This window comes from Mchenga conophoros, unplaced genomic scaffold (genome assembly GCF_057382185.1).
Source record: "Mchenga conophoros isolate Kocher_MC1m ecotype Shallow Benthic unplaced genomic scaffold, M_conophoros_male_GT1.1 unmapped_scaffold_5, whole genome shotgun sequence".
NCBI classification, from domain to species: Eukaryota; Metazoa; Chordata; class Actinopteri; order Cichliformes; family Cichlidae; genus Mchenga; species Mchenga conophoros.
In genome coordinates this window covers 23,330-41,639 of record NW_028182332.1, presented here as the reverse complement: position 1 = coordinate 41,639, position 18,310 = coordinate 23,330, and the positions used below count along the sequence as shown (strand labels likewise).

Below are 18,310 nucleotides of genomic sequence, written 5' to 3'. Positions count from 1 at the left end.
AGAGAGTGATGGTGACACAAGATCACAGGTGAAACTGGATGATGACCTGGTGGTTCATGACTGTATTTGAAGCACATGTGTGACTGCATGTATGTGGAGTGTCTCACTGTTATTCATCAGGTGACAGAGGCAGCTCTGCCATGTAGCTCGGACAGAGGTGAAGAGGAGAGCTCACAGGTGACTGATGATGATTTGGTGCTGTAGATTAACGAGAGGAGAAGGCATGTGTTTGGCTCCTTCACATAGTGGACATTGAGTTGTTGTGTGGGGCATGTAGTCCATGTCTGTTGCTGTAACAGTAGTTCATGTTTAGAATAAAAGATCTCAGCTCACTGAGTTAATCGGGGCAATAGTGCCTAAAATGTTGCATCATTTTGCTGAGAGATCTTTTACTCTGTGGTCATCTTAGACGAGTAGTTTTATGGACAAAAACCAGCAGGTCACTGAGTGTTCCCTTAGTGCTAATGTGTCAGAGATGTTGGTGCACTATAACTGAACTAATGTTGTTAAGTCCTTAAAGTCATATTCTTTTATTGTCACGACTGTATTTGAAGCTATTTTTATTTTTGTATGATACCTGATTTATATGGAATATGGTTGAAGTAAACTAAAGTCAGTCATTTGTTTAATAGTAACTTAACATTATATAATTCACACATAAAACTATGAATTGTAATTTTAAATGGTTTAAAAGCATGTAGAATAGCATATGTAGGCAAGTGTATTTACTTCTTTTTTTTTTTTTTTTTTTTTATCAAGAAGCAAAGACAAAAAGGAAAAAAAAGAAACAGGACAGGGTTCAATGGCTGAATCATCCATCCCCACCGATGCCAAAACCAAATCCACGCCCTTGGGGAGAGGTATTAAGACTTTTGATTGGGCAATACAGTGACAGTAGTGAAATTAATGAATGCTCTTCTTAACCTAGAAAATAAGACTTTCCCCTTCTGTTTCTCTCAGGTGCCTTATAAGATGAAGCAGTACTGGTGTGGCTGGATGGGTGGAAAACACATCATTATGGTGCATGGAGACAAAGTATTTATTTTTTAGTATTTATTTATTTATTTATTGTCATTGTCAAGAACAATGAAATTGCGTTTGGGGCTTCCATACAACCCCAAAAAAAAAAAAAGAAAAAGAAAAAAAAAAAAAGAAGAAGAAAATAATAAATACCCCTTAAAACCCAAGTGTACATATTTAACCCAGTGTGACTCCAATGCAATAAGACAATCCTTAGCAATAATGTTCGTAGAAATTCAGACAAAGACCTGAGAAACATGACAAAATACAACAATGCAACCCATTCAATATTATTGTACTGTGAGATATGATATCAGATATGATAGTTATCTATTTAAGAAAGAGGGGGGGGGGGGCAGGAGGGGGAAGAGAATAAAGATATGATGCACCAATGCAGACCAGTTCATTGCTATTAAGAAGTTGGATATGGTTATTGTCCGTGAGAGGGGGGCAGAGAGTTCAGGAGCCTCACAGCCTGTGGATACAGGCTGTTGGCCAGTCTGGATGTTCTGGCCTGTATAGACCTGTACCTTCTCCCTGAGGGCAGCAGATGGAAAAGGTGGCGCGCAGGGTGATGTTGGTCCCGCAGGATACTGTGCACCCTCCTCAGACAGCGAGTCTGAGGAGCGAGCATATATATTTAATCACTTAGGTGCAAATATACACAATCTGAACTATGAGCAGTGCGGACTGTGTTTTACTCTGATATATTTGCACTGCCTACAAACTGGGTGAGATGTTTTCATTATTATAAAGACAAAAAGTGACTTTGGATGACCTTTTACTGACTTAAGGAATCACAAAACTCATGGTTCTACACCTCAGGGAGTTATTGACTGCAAAGTATTACGCACAAGCCCTAACATTAAATGTTGTTTTTTCCCAAATTAAATAAATTTACAGAATCAAACACAGATTTGGACTTAACTAAATAGCACAATAGGACATATTAGTCCATGGTTTGATAATAAAACAATAAGAAATTAATAACACAGCTCTGATAGTTGATCACGTACTGAAGACCTGCCCCATGGAGGATAAGCAGCAGATAATGGATGGATGATGGTTCCACATTAAAAAAGGCATTTTCTGTAAACTTTCTGCTTTATATTTACAGGACAGTCTGAGCTCATATTTCTTTATTAGAACTGAGCCCACAGGAGTCATGTTGGCAGGTTTCAGCAGCAGAAATGCAGAAAATAGAGTTGCTGTTGAAACTGCACTTCTTCTTATATTAAGACATGTTTAAAATATATTTACATCTTTCATATATTAAGAGATCCCGGGGATTAAATGCGTATTTAAACTTCTTCACGCTAACAGAAAGGACAGCTCGTCGCTGTTCACGCAGTAGTGAAGCACCGACTTCCCCCAATAAAATAGCGCGGTACGAGGACGTCACTTCCTGACCGGTAGTTTTGCGGGAAGTTTGGTCCGTGTACAGTTTCTCCTACAGGGAAGCATAAACAACGAAGCGACGGTATGTTTCTGTCATACACGCATATATGTGTACGCTAACGGAACCAACCACAGCGACTCGGGAGCGTGTGCTGTCGGACGGCGTCATGTAGCGGGTCATGTAGGCGCTAATGTGACACACGGTTACTCACAAGACCGCGCAGTTAGCATGAGAGCTAACGAGCCTCGAAAGAACAACGCAAGGTGCGGGATTCGCACGACGCCATCGCTTTACTGTTTCTCTTTCTGTTGGTTTGAATGCTAACAGGCGGTTCGTGTTGGGGAAATGTCTCGTATAGGCTGCACACATTAGCAGGTGATGGGGAACTCAGGATGTGGTTAGCTAACTTCGGTACAGATAAAAACATGGTTCTGATGTGACCCGAAAAGTACAAGTTTCCATTTCTTGTTGTGTTTACAACGATGTTTAGCTTAGTTTTATTTTGGAGCTCTGCTTCCATCACGATGGAGCAGCACTAACGACCACCGTGGCTGTGTGTGTTAGATGCCCCCTAAAGCCAAGGCGGCAGGCAGAGGCAGAGCCCCTGCCAAGAGGAAACTGGCAGAGGAGTTTCCTCCTGGAGAAGTGCTGAAGGACACCATGAAGAAGGAATGGAAGCTGGGGGCTCCGATCGGTCAGGGGGGCTTTGGGGTCATATACTTGGGTAAGAAAGACAATGTTATTTGTATGTTAGTTCTAGTTAACATCCGAGTTTGAGCTGCAAACTTTATATTGAATAAAAGTGAATAAAGATTTTAAGCATGTGTCAACCAAATACTGTAAATAATGAACATATTCCCTCTCATGTTTTCCCCAGCCGAGGAAAATTCTGCAAACCCCGTGGGTGCTGACGCTCGCTATGTCATCAAAGTGGTAGGACTAAGTTTGTTCCAGTCCCGGCATTATTACTCGTCACATACTTTTGTCTTTACTCACAGAAAAGTAGCTACCAAAGCCAACTCAACCTTTGTATTTTATGACATATCAATTTCTATTCTATAACACTTCCACTTTAGTTAAGCCCATCAAGAGTTAAGACTTAATTGGCAGCATAAGTTCATTGGATTAAGTCCAGAAATAATTCGCATACTGACAGGACTTGTTTGACTTGCTTTTCTGCTCTAATGTGCAGACTCATCAGTCTCTCCCATTTGACTCTGAGAATCGTCCGATTTATTTGTTCACTAACTGCAGCGATGCAGCCAGCACAGGCTTTGACCCTGGACCTTTCAGATGGCTCTGTCCAGTTGCTGGTCACTGAAGTGTCACGAGAAGTGATCACAGTGCAAACGTTGCAGCCAATAAGGCGCTTTCTGCACTGTGACCATTTCCCTGTTTCTATTCTTAAGGAGGAGAAACGGGGAGAAAAAGCCCGGGGATGCCCCATCACCCAAGATCTGAACTGAATCAGTGGCAACGTTTGAATCCAAATTTTACGTTTTTGGTTCAAATCATTGTCGAGATGTGAGGAGAGACGTACAGCAGCGAGCGTGGCCTGAATAAAAGCGCCGTCAGCTCCACTGTGCTGTAGCCCACTGCAGGCTCACATCTGCACGCTGCAGGCTCACATCTGCACGCTGCAGGCGTTGCTGTTAAAAAGTGACGTGATGGCTGTTGTGGGCCAAATGTAAAGCTCTACCTGTACTGTGTTTATTCCAACTTTAACTCTAATTATTTGTGCTGTCGCTGTCTGAAACAAACTGTGGAAGCTATTCAACATTTATTTAACATTTTAAATCTTTTTATTGAAACTGCAGCACGACCGCTTGCTGGGGCTCATTCCCAGCACGGACCTGCTCCTAACTGTCAGAGATGTAACAGTCTGTGAACCTGGATTTAAACACACAACCAGTTTTTGCACTTTGTTTGTTTTTTAAATGTTTAAACGGAAGAGAAGGAACCGGCCTGCCGTGCTGTGAGCTGTACTCTGGATTGTTTCTTTTTTCTGCCTGTGAAGGGTGGAAACACAAAAGCCCGGTGTGCTGTTGTGGGTCTGCAGACCTAATGTACCTGTTGATCTGTCCACAGGAGCCTATTGACAATGGACCGCTTTTCTGCGAGCTCGCGTTTTACATGAGAGCTGCTAAGCCGGATCTCAGTGAGTCACATGATCAGACACTATAAACACACACACTGTCAGCGAGCCAAAGTTAGCCCTGCGATCATAACACAAGAGTCTCACCAGCAGGGCAAACAAATAAAAAGAGAGGCAAGTTTCTTAATTAAAAGATGGTGTTGCAGCCGAGGCTCAGAGGAGCCCTACAAAGGAAAGGAAGCGTTTGGTGGCAGCGCCGCCAGCCCTCGGGCCACCGCTTTGCATTTTATATAATAACAATCCAAATGTCAGTCTCCCCTGACGATTAACTGTTATATGACTAAGGAACCGAAGCCTCATATTTTATTCATGCTGGAGTCTCACGTTGTTGGTAAATATTTGTCCCAGCAGCAGATTAGCTCGCGGCCATATTGGCCACTTTCCCCCACTGATTTATACTCTTATTACTTGGAGTCTCACATCCATCACCCACTTAAACCAGCACCAGGCTTCACAGAGTTACTTCCTGTGTTGTTGATTTCATGTATGCACACATTAAAAGCTCATGTACGTGTCTGATACGTTTACTCTTGCCCTGCAGTTCAGAGCTGGATGAAGTCCAAGAAGCTGAAGAACCTGGGCGTGCCCCGGTACTGGGGCTCGGGTCGACATGAGAGAGGGGGTCAAAGGTAAGGGTGGGAGTGCTGGGGACGAGTCTCAGGTTGTAATGATGCAGCCCGTCTCTCCTCCCTCTGTGTGACGTGCAGTCGTTCAGGTTCAGCAGTTATATTTGGTGCACGCAGCTCGAGCTGTGCATCAACTCTGTTTGACTTTTCCTCCATGGTGTTTGCATGTTGCACACTGGATGGAGTCACACACAGATTTAAAGGAGAGGTGGGCATGATTACGCTGATTAGAGCCTGTGTTTTCCCAGCTCAGGTCTCTGCCTTCTATAGCAGACCTCACTCTGATTCATTCAGTGGATTACTTTGGCACCGCCTGATACCATGTAGTGGATCTCAGTAGTAGCACTTGTTACTGGTTTCATAAGGGCCCAGTGGCCTGATAAGGCATCAGCTTTGGTCCCGCCTGGGTCACATAGTTAGCACTATCCTCAGCCCTTGCATCACCTCTCCTGACCTCCTCTGTGCACTTATAGTAACTCCGATATTTAAGCTAATCTCCCTGTTTACGCCTTTTACAACTCAGTTTTTAATATTTTATTATTTTTTTACTGTGTTAATGTCCTGAAAGCTCGATGAAAGAAAACACCAAATAAGAAGTAAAGTGAAACAGCTGCGTTCTCCTCACAGTAACAGGTAAAGCTGCAGCCTTTCTGACGCTCTGCTAACAAAGCTCTCTGTCCCAACCAGATACAGGTTCATGGTCATCGACAGACTTGGCACAGACCTGCAGAAGAAGTTTGAGGAATGCGGAAGGAGATTTCCCAGAAAGCTGGTCCTGCAGCTCGGCCTTCGACTGGTTGGTTTTGTCACGATGAAGTTGTTTCAGTCTGAATCACTTAGGTTGTAAACAGCAGGTCATGACCAACATCCTGAGGATGAACGTTGTTCGCAAACTGAAAATAACTGATGATGAGGGTCGAATAACAAGCGGTTTCATCCTCAGAGTTAGTGATGCACAGGGGAGGAAATGGGTTTTCCCAAAGAGACACACAAGTGTATTTTCGGTTGTGTTAATGATTGTGGGTCAGAAGCATTCTCCTGCTCATCCTGGAATGATTGTTTCTGCTTTTAAAGTGAGCTGAAACTGTAATCTGACACCGCTTTACGGAAACGCGAACGTCAGCAGATTTCCTGCACCTGTGCTTCCGATCGAAAATCCTTTGTTTGCATGAAAATACCAACAATGAAGTAATTTGTTTACACAGTCCAGTAAGACTTGTCACAGTGACACTGGATAGACTGTGAAATAGTCATTTACTGTGACTCTCTTTCTTGTTGGAAATCCCACGCTTCTCTTATAGCAGCGCGTCTCCCGTTCGCTCTAGTTTATTAAGATCTATGTGGAGGAGGTGAAACTTTTTCTGGTCAGACTCTCCTCTGTGCTCTGTGGTGCTCAGCCCGGCTACATCCCCTCTAAAAAAGACAAATGTTTATGTTCTGAAACTGAACGTAATGAATCGAGTTGCTAATAAAATCCTCGTAATGTGATCACAGGTTTGGCTTCACGTGGCTGCTGCTCAGTGAGGTGATGACGGGCTGAGCAGCAAACTGCACATTATATTTAAACCATGTAGTGTGATTACTTTGTACTAGGGTCTTGCTACATCACAGATGTGTCTGTACTCTGTATTTGATGGAGTATTTGTTCCTGTGCAGCTGGATACTCTGGAGTACATCCACGAGCACGAGTACGTGCACGCTGATGTGAAGGCGTCTAACCTCATGTTGAGTCACAGCGATCCCAACCAGGTCAGTTGGAGTTCCAGCGTGCTGACTGAAACTGTGACAGTTTACAAAGTGCCGCTGTGACCTGTGCATCGGCAGGAGGAGGAGCCTGGTTTTGGTTGGAACACACTCGCACTGCTTCATTAGATTCAATTAGGCTTTTGTGACGGGGGGAGGTGAAGCCAGAGTGTTCAGACGGGGGAGATTAGATGGCAGGAGCACAGAGCTGCAAATAAGGTGGGGGCAGGGGCAAATATTTAATTTGGAGATTAATAATGTATCATCGGTGGTGTTATTAAGGAGCTTTTTATAAATGACAATTTGGAAATCAGCCCCTCAGGATTTTAATATTGGCTCTGGTTGTTTTTCCTGCTCTTCCTCGGAGGTGGTGAATGTAGGTTTGCTTTTATTGCTCTACATTTCTTTATTAAAGCCACAGAGAATATAAGCACAATGCAAACTGAGGAATAATAAAGTGCTATGGAGCTGGAATTAGAATTGAAATCGTGTGTCTCCTGTCTGTGTACAGTCAGTGAACACTGCTAAAACATGGATTAGTACTGTGTGTATGTGTGTGCATGCCTGAATCTTTGTGTTTGTCAACTGTAGGTTTACTTGGTAGATTATGGACTGGCCTATAGGTACGCACCTGAAGGTCTGCCCAAGGAGTACAAGGAAGACCCCAAGAAATGTCACGATGGTACCATCGAGTTCACAAGCATCGACTGCCACAAAGGAGCATGTAGGTGCAAACGTACGCGAGTAGTCATGACGCCCAACATGGTGTACAAAACCAGAGTGGTAATCTGAAAGAGTCGGCAGGCTCTGATGTTTTTAACCATGAACAGGAAAATCAGTGTGAACGGATTTCAAACCATTTTAGTGAGGACGGTTTGGAACAGCTGGGCTGTTTCCTCCCCATTTAAACTGGGATTCAGTACGCACCATAGAGTGTAGAGTGTGACACGGCCCCACGTTCGCCCAGAGACCGAAACAGTACCCATGTTTGTTTTGCTGTGCAGTCAGAGCACTTTAACACGGCAGTGTGCTGGACTGACTTACCTTTGGGGCCGCCGTCGTAGTACTGAGTGTGTTCAGCCACAGCGTTGTTGCTCCAGCTGAAGTTTGCCAAAGAACAACACTGATACTGATTGGTGTTCCTCATCTCGTACAACGTGGAAATAACCTGGATGCTATTATGTACATAAGTGTCTGATATTGCTAATGTTGCTACGTGCGCCATGTTTGCTAACAGCCGCGTCCAGGCGCAGCGACCTGGAGATCCTGTCCTACTGCATGGTTCAGTGGCTGTGTGGCCGGCTGCCCTGGGAGGACAAGTTGCAGGACCCGCTGTACGTCAGAGACGCCAAGATCCGGTATGTGAAACTGAGCACAGAGCCTGGGTGCTCCAGTCAGCAACACGTTGCCGTTTATACAATTCTACAGTACGTTTTATTATTTACATTTTTGTTTTGTGTTGTACAGTTCACACAGATTGATGTGTATTAAAGAAAGTTGTGTAACGTTTTCACCTCCAGGAGTCAAGAAAACATAAGCGAGTTCATGGCCAAGTGTTTCTCCTCTCAAGACAAACCAGGTGAGACAGACTGACAGCGGCGGCTCTGTGGCTGCGATGGACCAGCGCTGAGCTGGTCACACTGACGTGCCTCACCGTATTATTCATATACTCTAGACTTTTGTACACTTGTCACATCATGAATGCTCATGTCTTGATCTGGTTGTGAAAACCACAATGCCCTGCATAATCCCACAGTCTGAAACCGTGTGACTTCAAATCATATCAAGTTCATGATTAGTCGAACATTTTACCTTTCCATTATTTTAAGTGTTTAAGGAGTTTAAGTTGCCTTGGAGTTGTTGTCAGCTATGATCAGTACTGTTAGTGTTCTTTGATAAGGTTTGTGTGTTACAGCAGCATCATCAGTAAAGTGTGAGTTGATTCATTTCGTCCGTTCCTGGCTGCTCTCATGTGTTTCTAACATGATTCAATTCAATTTTATTTATATAGCGCCAAATCACAACAAAAGTGGCCTCGAGGCGCTTCATAGATACAGAGAAAAACCCAACAATCATATGACCCCCTATGAGCAGCACTTTGGCGACAGTGGGAAGGAAAAACTCCCTTTTAACAGGAAGAAACCTCCAACAGAACCAGGCTCAGGGAGGGGCGGGGCCATCTGTCTCCCCTTTGGGGAGAGGGGAGGAAGACAGGATAAAGACATGCTGTGGAAGAGAGACAGAGATTAATAACAGATATGATTCAATGCAGAGAGGTCTGTTAACACATAGTGAGTGAGAAAGGTGACTGGAAAGGAAAAACTCAATGCATCATGGGAATCCCCGGCAGCCTACGTCTATTGCAGCATAACTAAGGGAGGATTCAGGGTCACCTGGTCCAGCCCTAACTATATGCTTTAGCAAAAAGGAAAGTTTGAAGCCTAATCTTGAAAGTAGAGATAGTGTCTGTCTCCTGAATCCAAACTGGAAGCTGGTTCCACAGAAGAGGGGCCTGAAAACTGAAGGCTCTGCCTCCCATTCTACTTTTAAATACTCTAGGAACAACAAGTAGGCCTGCAGAGCGAGAGCGAAGTGCTCTAATAGGGTGATATGGTACTACAAGGTCATTAAGATAAGATGGGGCCTGATTATTTAAGACCTTGTATGTGAGGAGCAGGATTTTGAATTCAATTCTGGATTTAACAGGAAGCCAATGAAGGGAAGCCAAAACAGGAGAAATCTGCTCTCTCTTTCTAGTCCCTGTCAGGACTCTTGCTGCAGCATTTTGGATTAGCTGAAGGCTTTTCAGGGAGTTTTTAGGACTTCCTGATAATAATGAATTACAGTCGTCCAGCCTGGAAGTAATAAATGCATGAACTCCAGCTGTTGCGCACATGTCTGAGAACAGAATCACCAATTACCAGAGTTTGACCCCCGGCGGGTGTGTCGCCGAGTGGGGAAAAACGGTTAGACACATGAACGGGTTGGTGGTGTACCTGGGGCTGCTGTTTAGGACTATGCTTCCTCCTCACCGTCACCCAGCCGCCCTCTTTCCCCAGCTGCTTGGGGTCTGCCGGGAAACAGCTAGCGGGGCCTACGCTATCTTCGGCTGCACCAGCTACAGAGGCCTGGCTAGCTACGGGTGAATGAAGGGTGCGAAGCCGAGTCTCCAATTCAGTAATCCTGGCCTCCAGAGCTGCAAATATGCTACATTTGTTACAGATATCATTACTGCTAAAGGAGGCCGAGGAGTAACTAAACATCTGACACAATGAGCAAGAAAGTGCAGGAGGGACAGGAGAAGTAGCCATGGTGCTAATGAGTCGGCTACGAGCTAAGCTAAGCTAGCGAAACAGTACAGAGACAGTGAGTGAATACTTTGGCTATAAGTTAGGTAGTGAGTACACAGACAGTGTGCTTCGGATGAAGCACGTGAAGATTATACTATGAAAAAAGAATGTATTTAAAAGTTGTTAATTAAATTGCTAAGCAGATAAGCTACTCAGAAACACCACTGTGTTTGAGCAGGAACAGGAAGTGATACTCTACCACAGAGCGAGCGAACACCAAGTGACAGCGCCACTTGGTGTTCTGCCTTTGAGCAGTGACCACCTGACCTCTCACTGGGATAGAAGTACAGGCCACAAGCTGCGGCAGTAAATGGCAACATTGTTGCCCGACTGTGCTAAAAGTTGCCTTTTAATGTTGGTGCTTTGACCGGAAGGCAGCGTGTCGGTTCAGAGGAGACGTCGCACCTCCGTCCTTCTGCTGTGCTGAGCACGAGCAAACTGTTGTTTTCTGCTCCGTGTGTGTGTGTGTGTCTGTGTGTCTGTGTGCACCAAGTCTGAAGAAAGTCCCACCACACAACATTTAGCCTGACGTTGACATCTGAATGCAACACACTATGGTGACAACAGTGGGGGGGGGGGGGGGAGCTTGTGTTTAAGTTATGACTTTGTTTATGAAGTGTTTGATGAAAATAACATGGATGACCTGATGGTCTCGAACGAGCAAGAAGGTGTGAGGGTTCTGATGAGCGGGCTTCTCCTTGTGTTGCAGATGAGATACAGCGGTTCATGGAGGAGGTGAAGTCTCTGGGCTACACAGCCAAACCACCCTACGACAAGCTGCGCTCCATCCTGCAGGCTGGACTGAAGACCATCGGTCCTAAAGAGGACGGCAAGCTGGAGTTCACCTCTGCCAGTGGAGCAGCGGCGCCTCCCACCAAGGTCAGCGCTCCTACTTGTTTCTAGAGGGAAGCGAGAAAATGCAGTATTTGAGCTCGAGCCTGTGGGGGTGTACACCTCTGACTTACCGTCGAATTATTTTCCTCATTTAGTCGACTAAGAAATGAACAACTGTCGCTTCATCATAATTACTTCTAACTTTGTTTGGTGATGACAGGAGTAACTGTCTCATGGTTTCAGGCATCATTGTGTCCAGTTCACATCTATGAACTGTATAATATGTAGTTGTTGTGCATCCTCTGCATTAACTCATCCACCAGTTCACTTTGTTCTCGGTTAGTGTCCATCCTCCAGCTGTCTTTATGGTCGAAGGGTTAGTGTGTAGGCTCCTATAGATGACACATTTGATGTCCATTCCAGGGACTGCTCACAGTCCCCTCCCCCAACACCTCGGGGTCGCCTGTCTCTTCAGATTGTTGTGGTCATAGGGGCGTGTCCAGAATGAAGCGATGCCACATGGTTTGATGAAATGCCAAGTCTGGTATTATGGCCGATGCCACTCGGGCTCCGTGGTGCTGGGTAGTGATCACAAGGCCTGGATGTCGAGTCTTGATTGTTTTGTCAGAGACATTCACACCAGTAACCTTGTGGACGGCTCTTATAGTGCTCGTCGTGTTCCTCCTCGCACAAAGAAACAGATACTGTTCCTGCTGATGGGTTAGGGACCCCCCAGGGGGGTTATGGCTGTGCTGGGCGACACGGCAGACCTGGCCGTGGCTGGACTGGCTGTGAAGCCTGGTATCTCCTCATGCTAGTGCTTTGGGAGTTGTCTCGTTGTTGCCCCTCTAGTGCACCTGTTGTTAATTTCATTAAGACCAAAGCAGCTGAACTGGAGTCATTAGCATTGCTGTCTTTGCCTCAGCTGATAAGAAGTTTCCCTTCATGTGTCTGCATGCAGCAGCCCGTCTCTGACTGTTCTCAGTGCTGGTGCTCATCAGGACAAACATCATCGCCTCTGTACGTGATGCTGGAGCTCTCAGCTACAACCTAACATTTATGTGTTACTCCCCCTGACTCTCTCTGTCCCCCTGTCTCTCCCTCCACCCCTCCCCTGTCTCTCTCTCACTCTCCCCCCCCTCTCTCTCTCCCCTGTCTCTCACCCCCCCCACTGTCTCTCTCTCACCCCCCCTCCCCTGTCTCTCTCTCACTCTCCCCCCCCTCTCTCTCTCCCCTGTCTCTCTCTCTCCCCTGTCTCTCACCCCCCCCACTGTCTCTCTCTCACCCCCCCTCCACTGTCTCTCTCTCACCCCCCCTCCCCTGTCTCTCTCTCACTCTCCCCCCCCTCTCTCTCTCCCCTGTCTCTCACCCCCCCCACTGTCTCTCTCTCACCCCCCCTCCCCTGTCTCTCTCTCACTCTCCCCCCCCTCTCTCTCTCCCCTGTCTCTCTCTCTCCCCTGTCTCTCACCCCCCCCACTGTCTCTCTCTCACCCCCCCTCCACTGTCTCTCTCTCACCCCCCCTCCCCTGTCTCTCTCTCACTCTCCCCCCCCTCTCTCTCTCCCCTGTCTCTCACCCCCCCCACTGTCTCTCTCTCACCCCCCCTCCCCTGTCTCTCTCTCACCCCCCCCCACTGTGTCTCTCTCACCCCCCCTCCCCTGTCTCTCTCTCACTCTCTCCCCCTCCCCTGTCTCTCTCTCACTCTCTCTCCCTCTCTCCCCATTTTTCTCTCCCCCCGTCTCTCAACCCCCCTCCCCCTGTCTCCCTCTCATCCCCCCCTGTCTCTCTCTCACCCCCCTCCCCCTGTCTCCCTCTCATCCCCCCCGTCTCTCTCTCTCCCCATTTTTCTCCCCCCCGTCTCTCAACCCCCCTCCCCCTGTCTCTCTCTCTCCCCCCTCCCCCTGTCTCCCTCTCATCCCCCCCCCCCCCCCCGTCTCTCTCTCTCCCTCCCCATTTTTCTCCCCCCCCCGTCTCTCAACCCCCCTCCCCCTGTCTCTCTCTCACCCCCCTCCCCCTGTCTCTCACTCTCCCCATCTCTCTCTCTCTCTCCCCATTTTTCTCTCCCCCCCGTCTCTCAACCCCCCTCCCCCTGTCTCCCTCTCATCCCCCCCCTGTGTCTCTCTCTCATCCCCCTCCCCCTGTCTCTCACTCTCCCCATCTCCCTCTCTCTCTCCCTCTCTCCCCCCCGTCACTCCCCCACGTGCTCTCTGTGCATATGGAAGCTGCCACTGGGGACGTGGTGTTGCCAGCCGAAGGGTTACTGGGCCCTGGTGCTTGTTATTGTATGTAATTATCCCGCCAATCTGTTCACCTCAGTGGGTGCCGCATGGTGATCATGAGGTAGCAATTGTCAAAATGGAGGCAAAAATGGAAAGGGGGGCAGTGGGCGGAGTCTCGTTACACAGGCCCAGAAAGGACGGCGGCGGATGGAGGAGCTGATTGCCTGTGATAAGCGCATCGCTCTCTCTGGGGGCACCTGTACTTCCTGAGGACATACCGTGTTTGCTTTGACAGACATAATAAGTTTATGAAGAACTCTTCAGCAGCCGTCGTGTTTGTGGAAGCTCTACAAAGTACATTTCACCTTGAATGAACCCAGGTCTGTCCATGTTGTAGTCGATGCAGAGTGTCACAGCCCTACATCAGGAGAGTAATGGCGACAGTCAGATTCTAGTGCATGACATGTTTCCTGTGGGGAGTCTCTGGGATTTCCTCATACCTGTGATAGAACTTCACGTAGCAGTTTTCCAGCACAGAGTTTGAGTGCTGAGGAGAGCCTATAATGAGGAGCTCAGGGTCAGTGAGACGCACATAATCATCAGTGCACGCCTGGATCGACTGTTTGCATCCATCATAAAGCTGCAAGGATGTTGTGGCTGCTGTTGGCTGAGACTGCGAGCTGCTGGCTTCTTCGGTTTGTGTCATTTACATGTGTGTGTTTCCTGTTAACAAAGGCTAGATGGGCATGCACATTGTAGGCTTGTTAAACACCTCAGATTATGCTAAATGATGATTCTGGATGAACTACAGTGTTTCTTCTTGCCTGTGCCCCCTCCTCACAGCAGATGCCCCTCCCTGAGCCGGGGGCCAGGTTTCTTCCTGTTCAGTTTTCCTTCCCACTGTCACTGTGTGGTTGTAGCATCTTTACTGTACAGAATAACTTAGTGTGAGGCGATGGTGGTGATTTGGCACTATATTAATACAGTTCAGTAAAAATAGAATTAAATCTCAATTTATGGCATGAGGCAGTTTGACAGTAATTATCTATGTGGGAAATATTCATGTTTATTCACATTTGTTCTTGATTTAACATATTCTGCAGAAACAAACTGTACAGGACCCACAGTGGACTCCCAGGTTTAAAGTAATGTCTTTTAGTCAACATCAACACACCGACTGGTGCGTCTCTTCATATTTATCGTGTTTCTCTCTCTGTAGAAGACGACCAAAAGAAAGATGGCAGCGGATAGAGCGGAGGAGAGCGAGGTGGATTCGAGTCCCGTCAAGAAAAAGAGAGTCACAAAGAAGAACGGTTGGTTTCCTCTTCAGCGTGCACCAGTTTTTGTCAGTGTATCTCTAAATAGAGTAACTGAAGCAGAGGCTATGAATGAAAACTACATGACAACATTTGGGTTAAACGATTGACAGCCTGCTGAATTTAACTTTGCAGACAGACCAAAGAAAAGTCCCCAAAAGACTCTGAAATCCAGGAAGGTGCCCAGCAGTGACCCCAAATCCAGACTTGTGGAAATGGGAACCCAGACATCACCTGGACTTGCCCAAAAATCCAGAGGCAGACCCAAGAAAACGAGCACCTGAACATCCACCTCACTCCTCCTCTCAGGCTTTTATGTTGGATTTACTTTGGGCTGTTACACTGTTACACTGTGCTAATAGATGCTGATGTTTGATTGCATTGTAACAATAAAGAGATAACGACATTGATCGGTTGTTCTTATTAAAACTTCTGGGCCAAAGTGTGAAGAAGCTCAAACTTCAGTTGTCCTGTTGCTTTTTTATGGCAAGTTTGAGGAACTCAGTGACACATGAATTAAGAACGAGTCCATAGATGGCGCTGTCTTTAAACTGGGGGTAAAGAAATGGTTTCCCACTTGTCTGCAGATGCTGAACAATAATCGGATTGCTGTATCAGAGAGCAACTTGGGGTTGGTATCTGTCCCAAGGATACTTGGAGACTGGATCGAACCTCCCACCTTCTGATTAGAGGATGACCTGCTCTACCTCCTGAGCAGTGATGGGAACAACGGGGTTAGAAGTAACGGCGTTACTTTTTTCAGTAATGAGTAATCTAATTACTATTTCTATCGTTACAACGCCGTTACCGTTACTAACAAGAAAATGCGGTCGCGTTACTATGTTTCAACAAACAGACGGCTGACGCTCTGTTCAGCTTACAGCTCCTTATATCAGCTGCAGGAAGTAGCTGTAAGTAAACTGAGCGCTACAGCTTTAAGCAGCTGCGCGCTCCCGCGGGCGGCGATCACTTTCTGGCTGACATCACTTTTTGGCACAACACCTGGAGCTAAGGGGGCAAAATAATCGCATGAGTGCTGCTGTTTGACTGAGGAAGAACAAAGTAGTCGTGGTCAGCCAATCACATGACCACTTAAAGACAAAGCAACAAGGTGACATGTACCAGTTTTCAATCACGTTTACTGTCTAAGGACAGCGCAGCGAGCTCTCTCTGCTTATGAGCCAAAAAAAATAAAAAACAAACCAAAAACAGCCTGTTGGTGGAAAAATGCACCATGTCGACCAATCAAAAAATGATATGGCAACATGACATTTGGTTGTTTAGGAAGAGGAGGAGTGATGAAGAGAGAGAGGGAGTTTTGAGATGTGAGAGATTTGTGACGTTTAGCATGTTTGGAGTGTGTAGTTAATGTGTTGTGTAGTTAGTGTGTAGTGTTGTGGATAGTTTGTGTTGTGTGTCAGAACAATGAGGCAACTGCTGTCTCCAGGTAGAAACAGGAGTGACACACCTGCTGCTGTCAGACCTGCAGGTATCAGGCTGTGATGTTTCCTTTATAGTGGACAGAAATATTTGGCACAAATAATTTGTGGCATCTTATTGAAGAACAGCTGATTGTTCTGTAAACAGTTTGACATGGTTATTAGAAAACGGGTAAATTACTGCAAATCACTTTGTTGTTTGCAAAACCTGTGCATAGGATTTTAAAGTGACAGTTTAGTTTTTGCATTTAAAGTTATGAAATATGATTCAATAAACATGTTTGTGGCTGTTACAGTAAAAAATATCCCTTTCTACTCGGATTTTATGTTTTTTATCTGATTTTAGATCAGTTAGTACAGTAGTCAAAATGAAAAGATAACTGTAAATTCAGACACGTGAGGTTGTGCTGAAAACAATGAGACCAAACAAGGCAAAGTAAATAGTTTGTAAAGGTGAAATGTAGAGGAAACACCAAAAGTAGTTAAAAATGGCCAATTATACCCTGGAGGGTTAAACTTTTTTTTTTAAAGTAATGCAATAGTTACTTTTCAAGTAATTAATTGCTTTTAGAATCTTGTAACTCAGTTACTTTTTTGAAGAAGTAACTATAATTAATTACTTTTTCAAAGTAACTTGCCCAACACTGCCCCTGAGCTACTACTACCCAACTGCTGCTGTTCTTAACACTGTTTAACATTTCACAATAAACAGCAGTTTGGGTCTATAATGCTGTAAGGTCCTGATCTCGTTATAGCACCTAAAGAAGACACAGGTGCAGGAAGGTAGGGCCACTGGGATCTCTGAGTCGGTTAGTCATTTTATTCATTTATTTATTTATAAAGCACATTTAAAAACAGCAAAGAGTCGACCAAAGTGCTGTACAACGTAATAATGAAACAATAACATCATCGAACAGGTAAGAAAATTCAAATACAACTTGGTAACCCTCATACAGTATAGAAAGCCAAAGAGAAAAAATGTGTTTTAAGATGGGATTTAAAGAGTGACAGGTGGGGCCTTTCTAATGTGCAGAGGTAGATTGTTAAAGCTGCAAAAGGTCAGACAAATAGTCCGGTGCTGGGCCATTTAGCGCTTTATAAGTCAAAAGTAAGATTTTACATTTAATTCTAAAATGCACTGAAAGCTAATGAAGAGAAGCAAGCACCGGGGTAACATGTTGGTGTCTCTTCACATGAGTCAAAAGGCAGGCTGCAGCATTTTGTACAAGTTGGAGCCGTGCCAGACTGGACTGACACCGACGTATAGCAAATTACAGTAGTCCACTCGAGAAAGGGCGAACGCATGGACTGCTTGCTCCAGGTTTTTACAGGATAAAAATGATCCCACCTTGGATAGGAGCCTTAATTTAAAAAAGGACCGCTGAACAACTGAATTAATTTGTTTCTCAAATGCAAGTTTGTATCCAAGAAAACCCCCAGGTTTTTTTTATTTTAACAACAAATGCTAAATTACATAAATCTAAATCTGGGGCATTAAAGTTACAGCTTGGTCTAAAACGAATTACTTCAGTTTTGTCTCAATAAAGGTAAGAAAATTTGAGACCATCCAGGTTTTAACTTCGTCAAGGCATTTGAATAAAGATTCCATGGAAGTGGAGGTGTTTCTATTAAGCCGCAGATAAATCTGGGTGTCGTCGGCGTAAGCGTGAAAGCAGATGTTATGCTTCCTAAAGATTAGGTCTAGGGGTAGCATATAGATTGAAAAGAGAATTGGGCCTAATACGGAACCCTGCGGGACACCACAAGTAAATGGAGCTGTGGAGGAAGTGAAATCACCAAGGCTCACGGGAAAAGTCCTCTCGGAGAAGTACGACCGAAACCATTCCACAGGGATACCTTTGATACAGTCGCGAGATCAGAATACTGTGGTCAACAGGATCAAAGGCTGCAGTTAAGTCTAGAAGCAGGAGCACAGCTGAGTCACCTGAATCGGTGATTAACAAAATGTCATTAAGAATTTTTAGGAGGGCAGTTTCTGTGTAGTGGTGGGTTTTGAAACCTGACCAGAATATCTGAAAGATATTATGATTATTTAGAAAGGATTGTAGCTGCTCAAACACAATCCTCTCCAAAACCTTTGACAGAAACGGAAACTTGGAAATATGTCTGAAATTAGCAAAAGCAGAGGAGTCAAGGTTCGATTTTTGAAGTACTGGCTGCACTACAGCGTGCTTAAATCCAGTTGGTAC

The 18,310-nt window shown here is 45.5% G+C and overlaps 1 protein-coding gene across 5 annotated transcripts; it reads left to right on the top strand.

Moving 5' to 3' along the window:
* The first annotated feature begins 60 nt into the window (after positions 1 to 60).
* vrk1 (VRK serine/threonine kinase 1) lies at positions 61 to 15,071 on the top strand. Of its 5 annotated transcripts, XM_085266633.1 has the most exons (14): positions 61 to 177; positions 961 to 1,020; positions 2,984 to 3,143; positions 3,297 to 3,352; positions 4,508 to 4,577; positions 5,116 to 5,203; positions 5,888 to 5,996; positions 6,857 to 6,949; positions 7,535 to 7,667; positions 8,181 to 8,370; positions 8,464 to 8,522; positions 11,003 to 11,172; positions 14,565 to 14,658; positions 14,797 to 15,071. In XM_085266633.1, the coding sequence occupies exons 1-14, from the start codon at positions 76 to 78 to the stop codon at positions 14,943 to 14,945; spliced, it is 1,533 nt and encodes a 510-aa protein (XP_085122759.1). In that variant the 5' UTR covers positions 61 to 75; the 3' UTR covers positions 14,946 to 15,071. The 5 variants fall into 5 exon arrangements, with proteins under 5 accessions (XP_085122759.1, XP_085122758.1, XP_085122754.1 ...); XM_085266632.1 differs by lacking the exons at positions 61 to 177; positions 961 to 1,020 and adding an exon at positions 2,348 to 2,500 and having other exon boundaries at positions 8,181 to 8,301; XM_085266628.1 differs by lacking the exons at positions 61 to 177; positions 961 to 1,020 and adding an exon at positions 2,348 to 2,500.
* Positions 15,072 to 18,310: the final 3,239 nt, after the last annotated feature.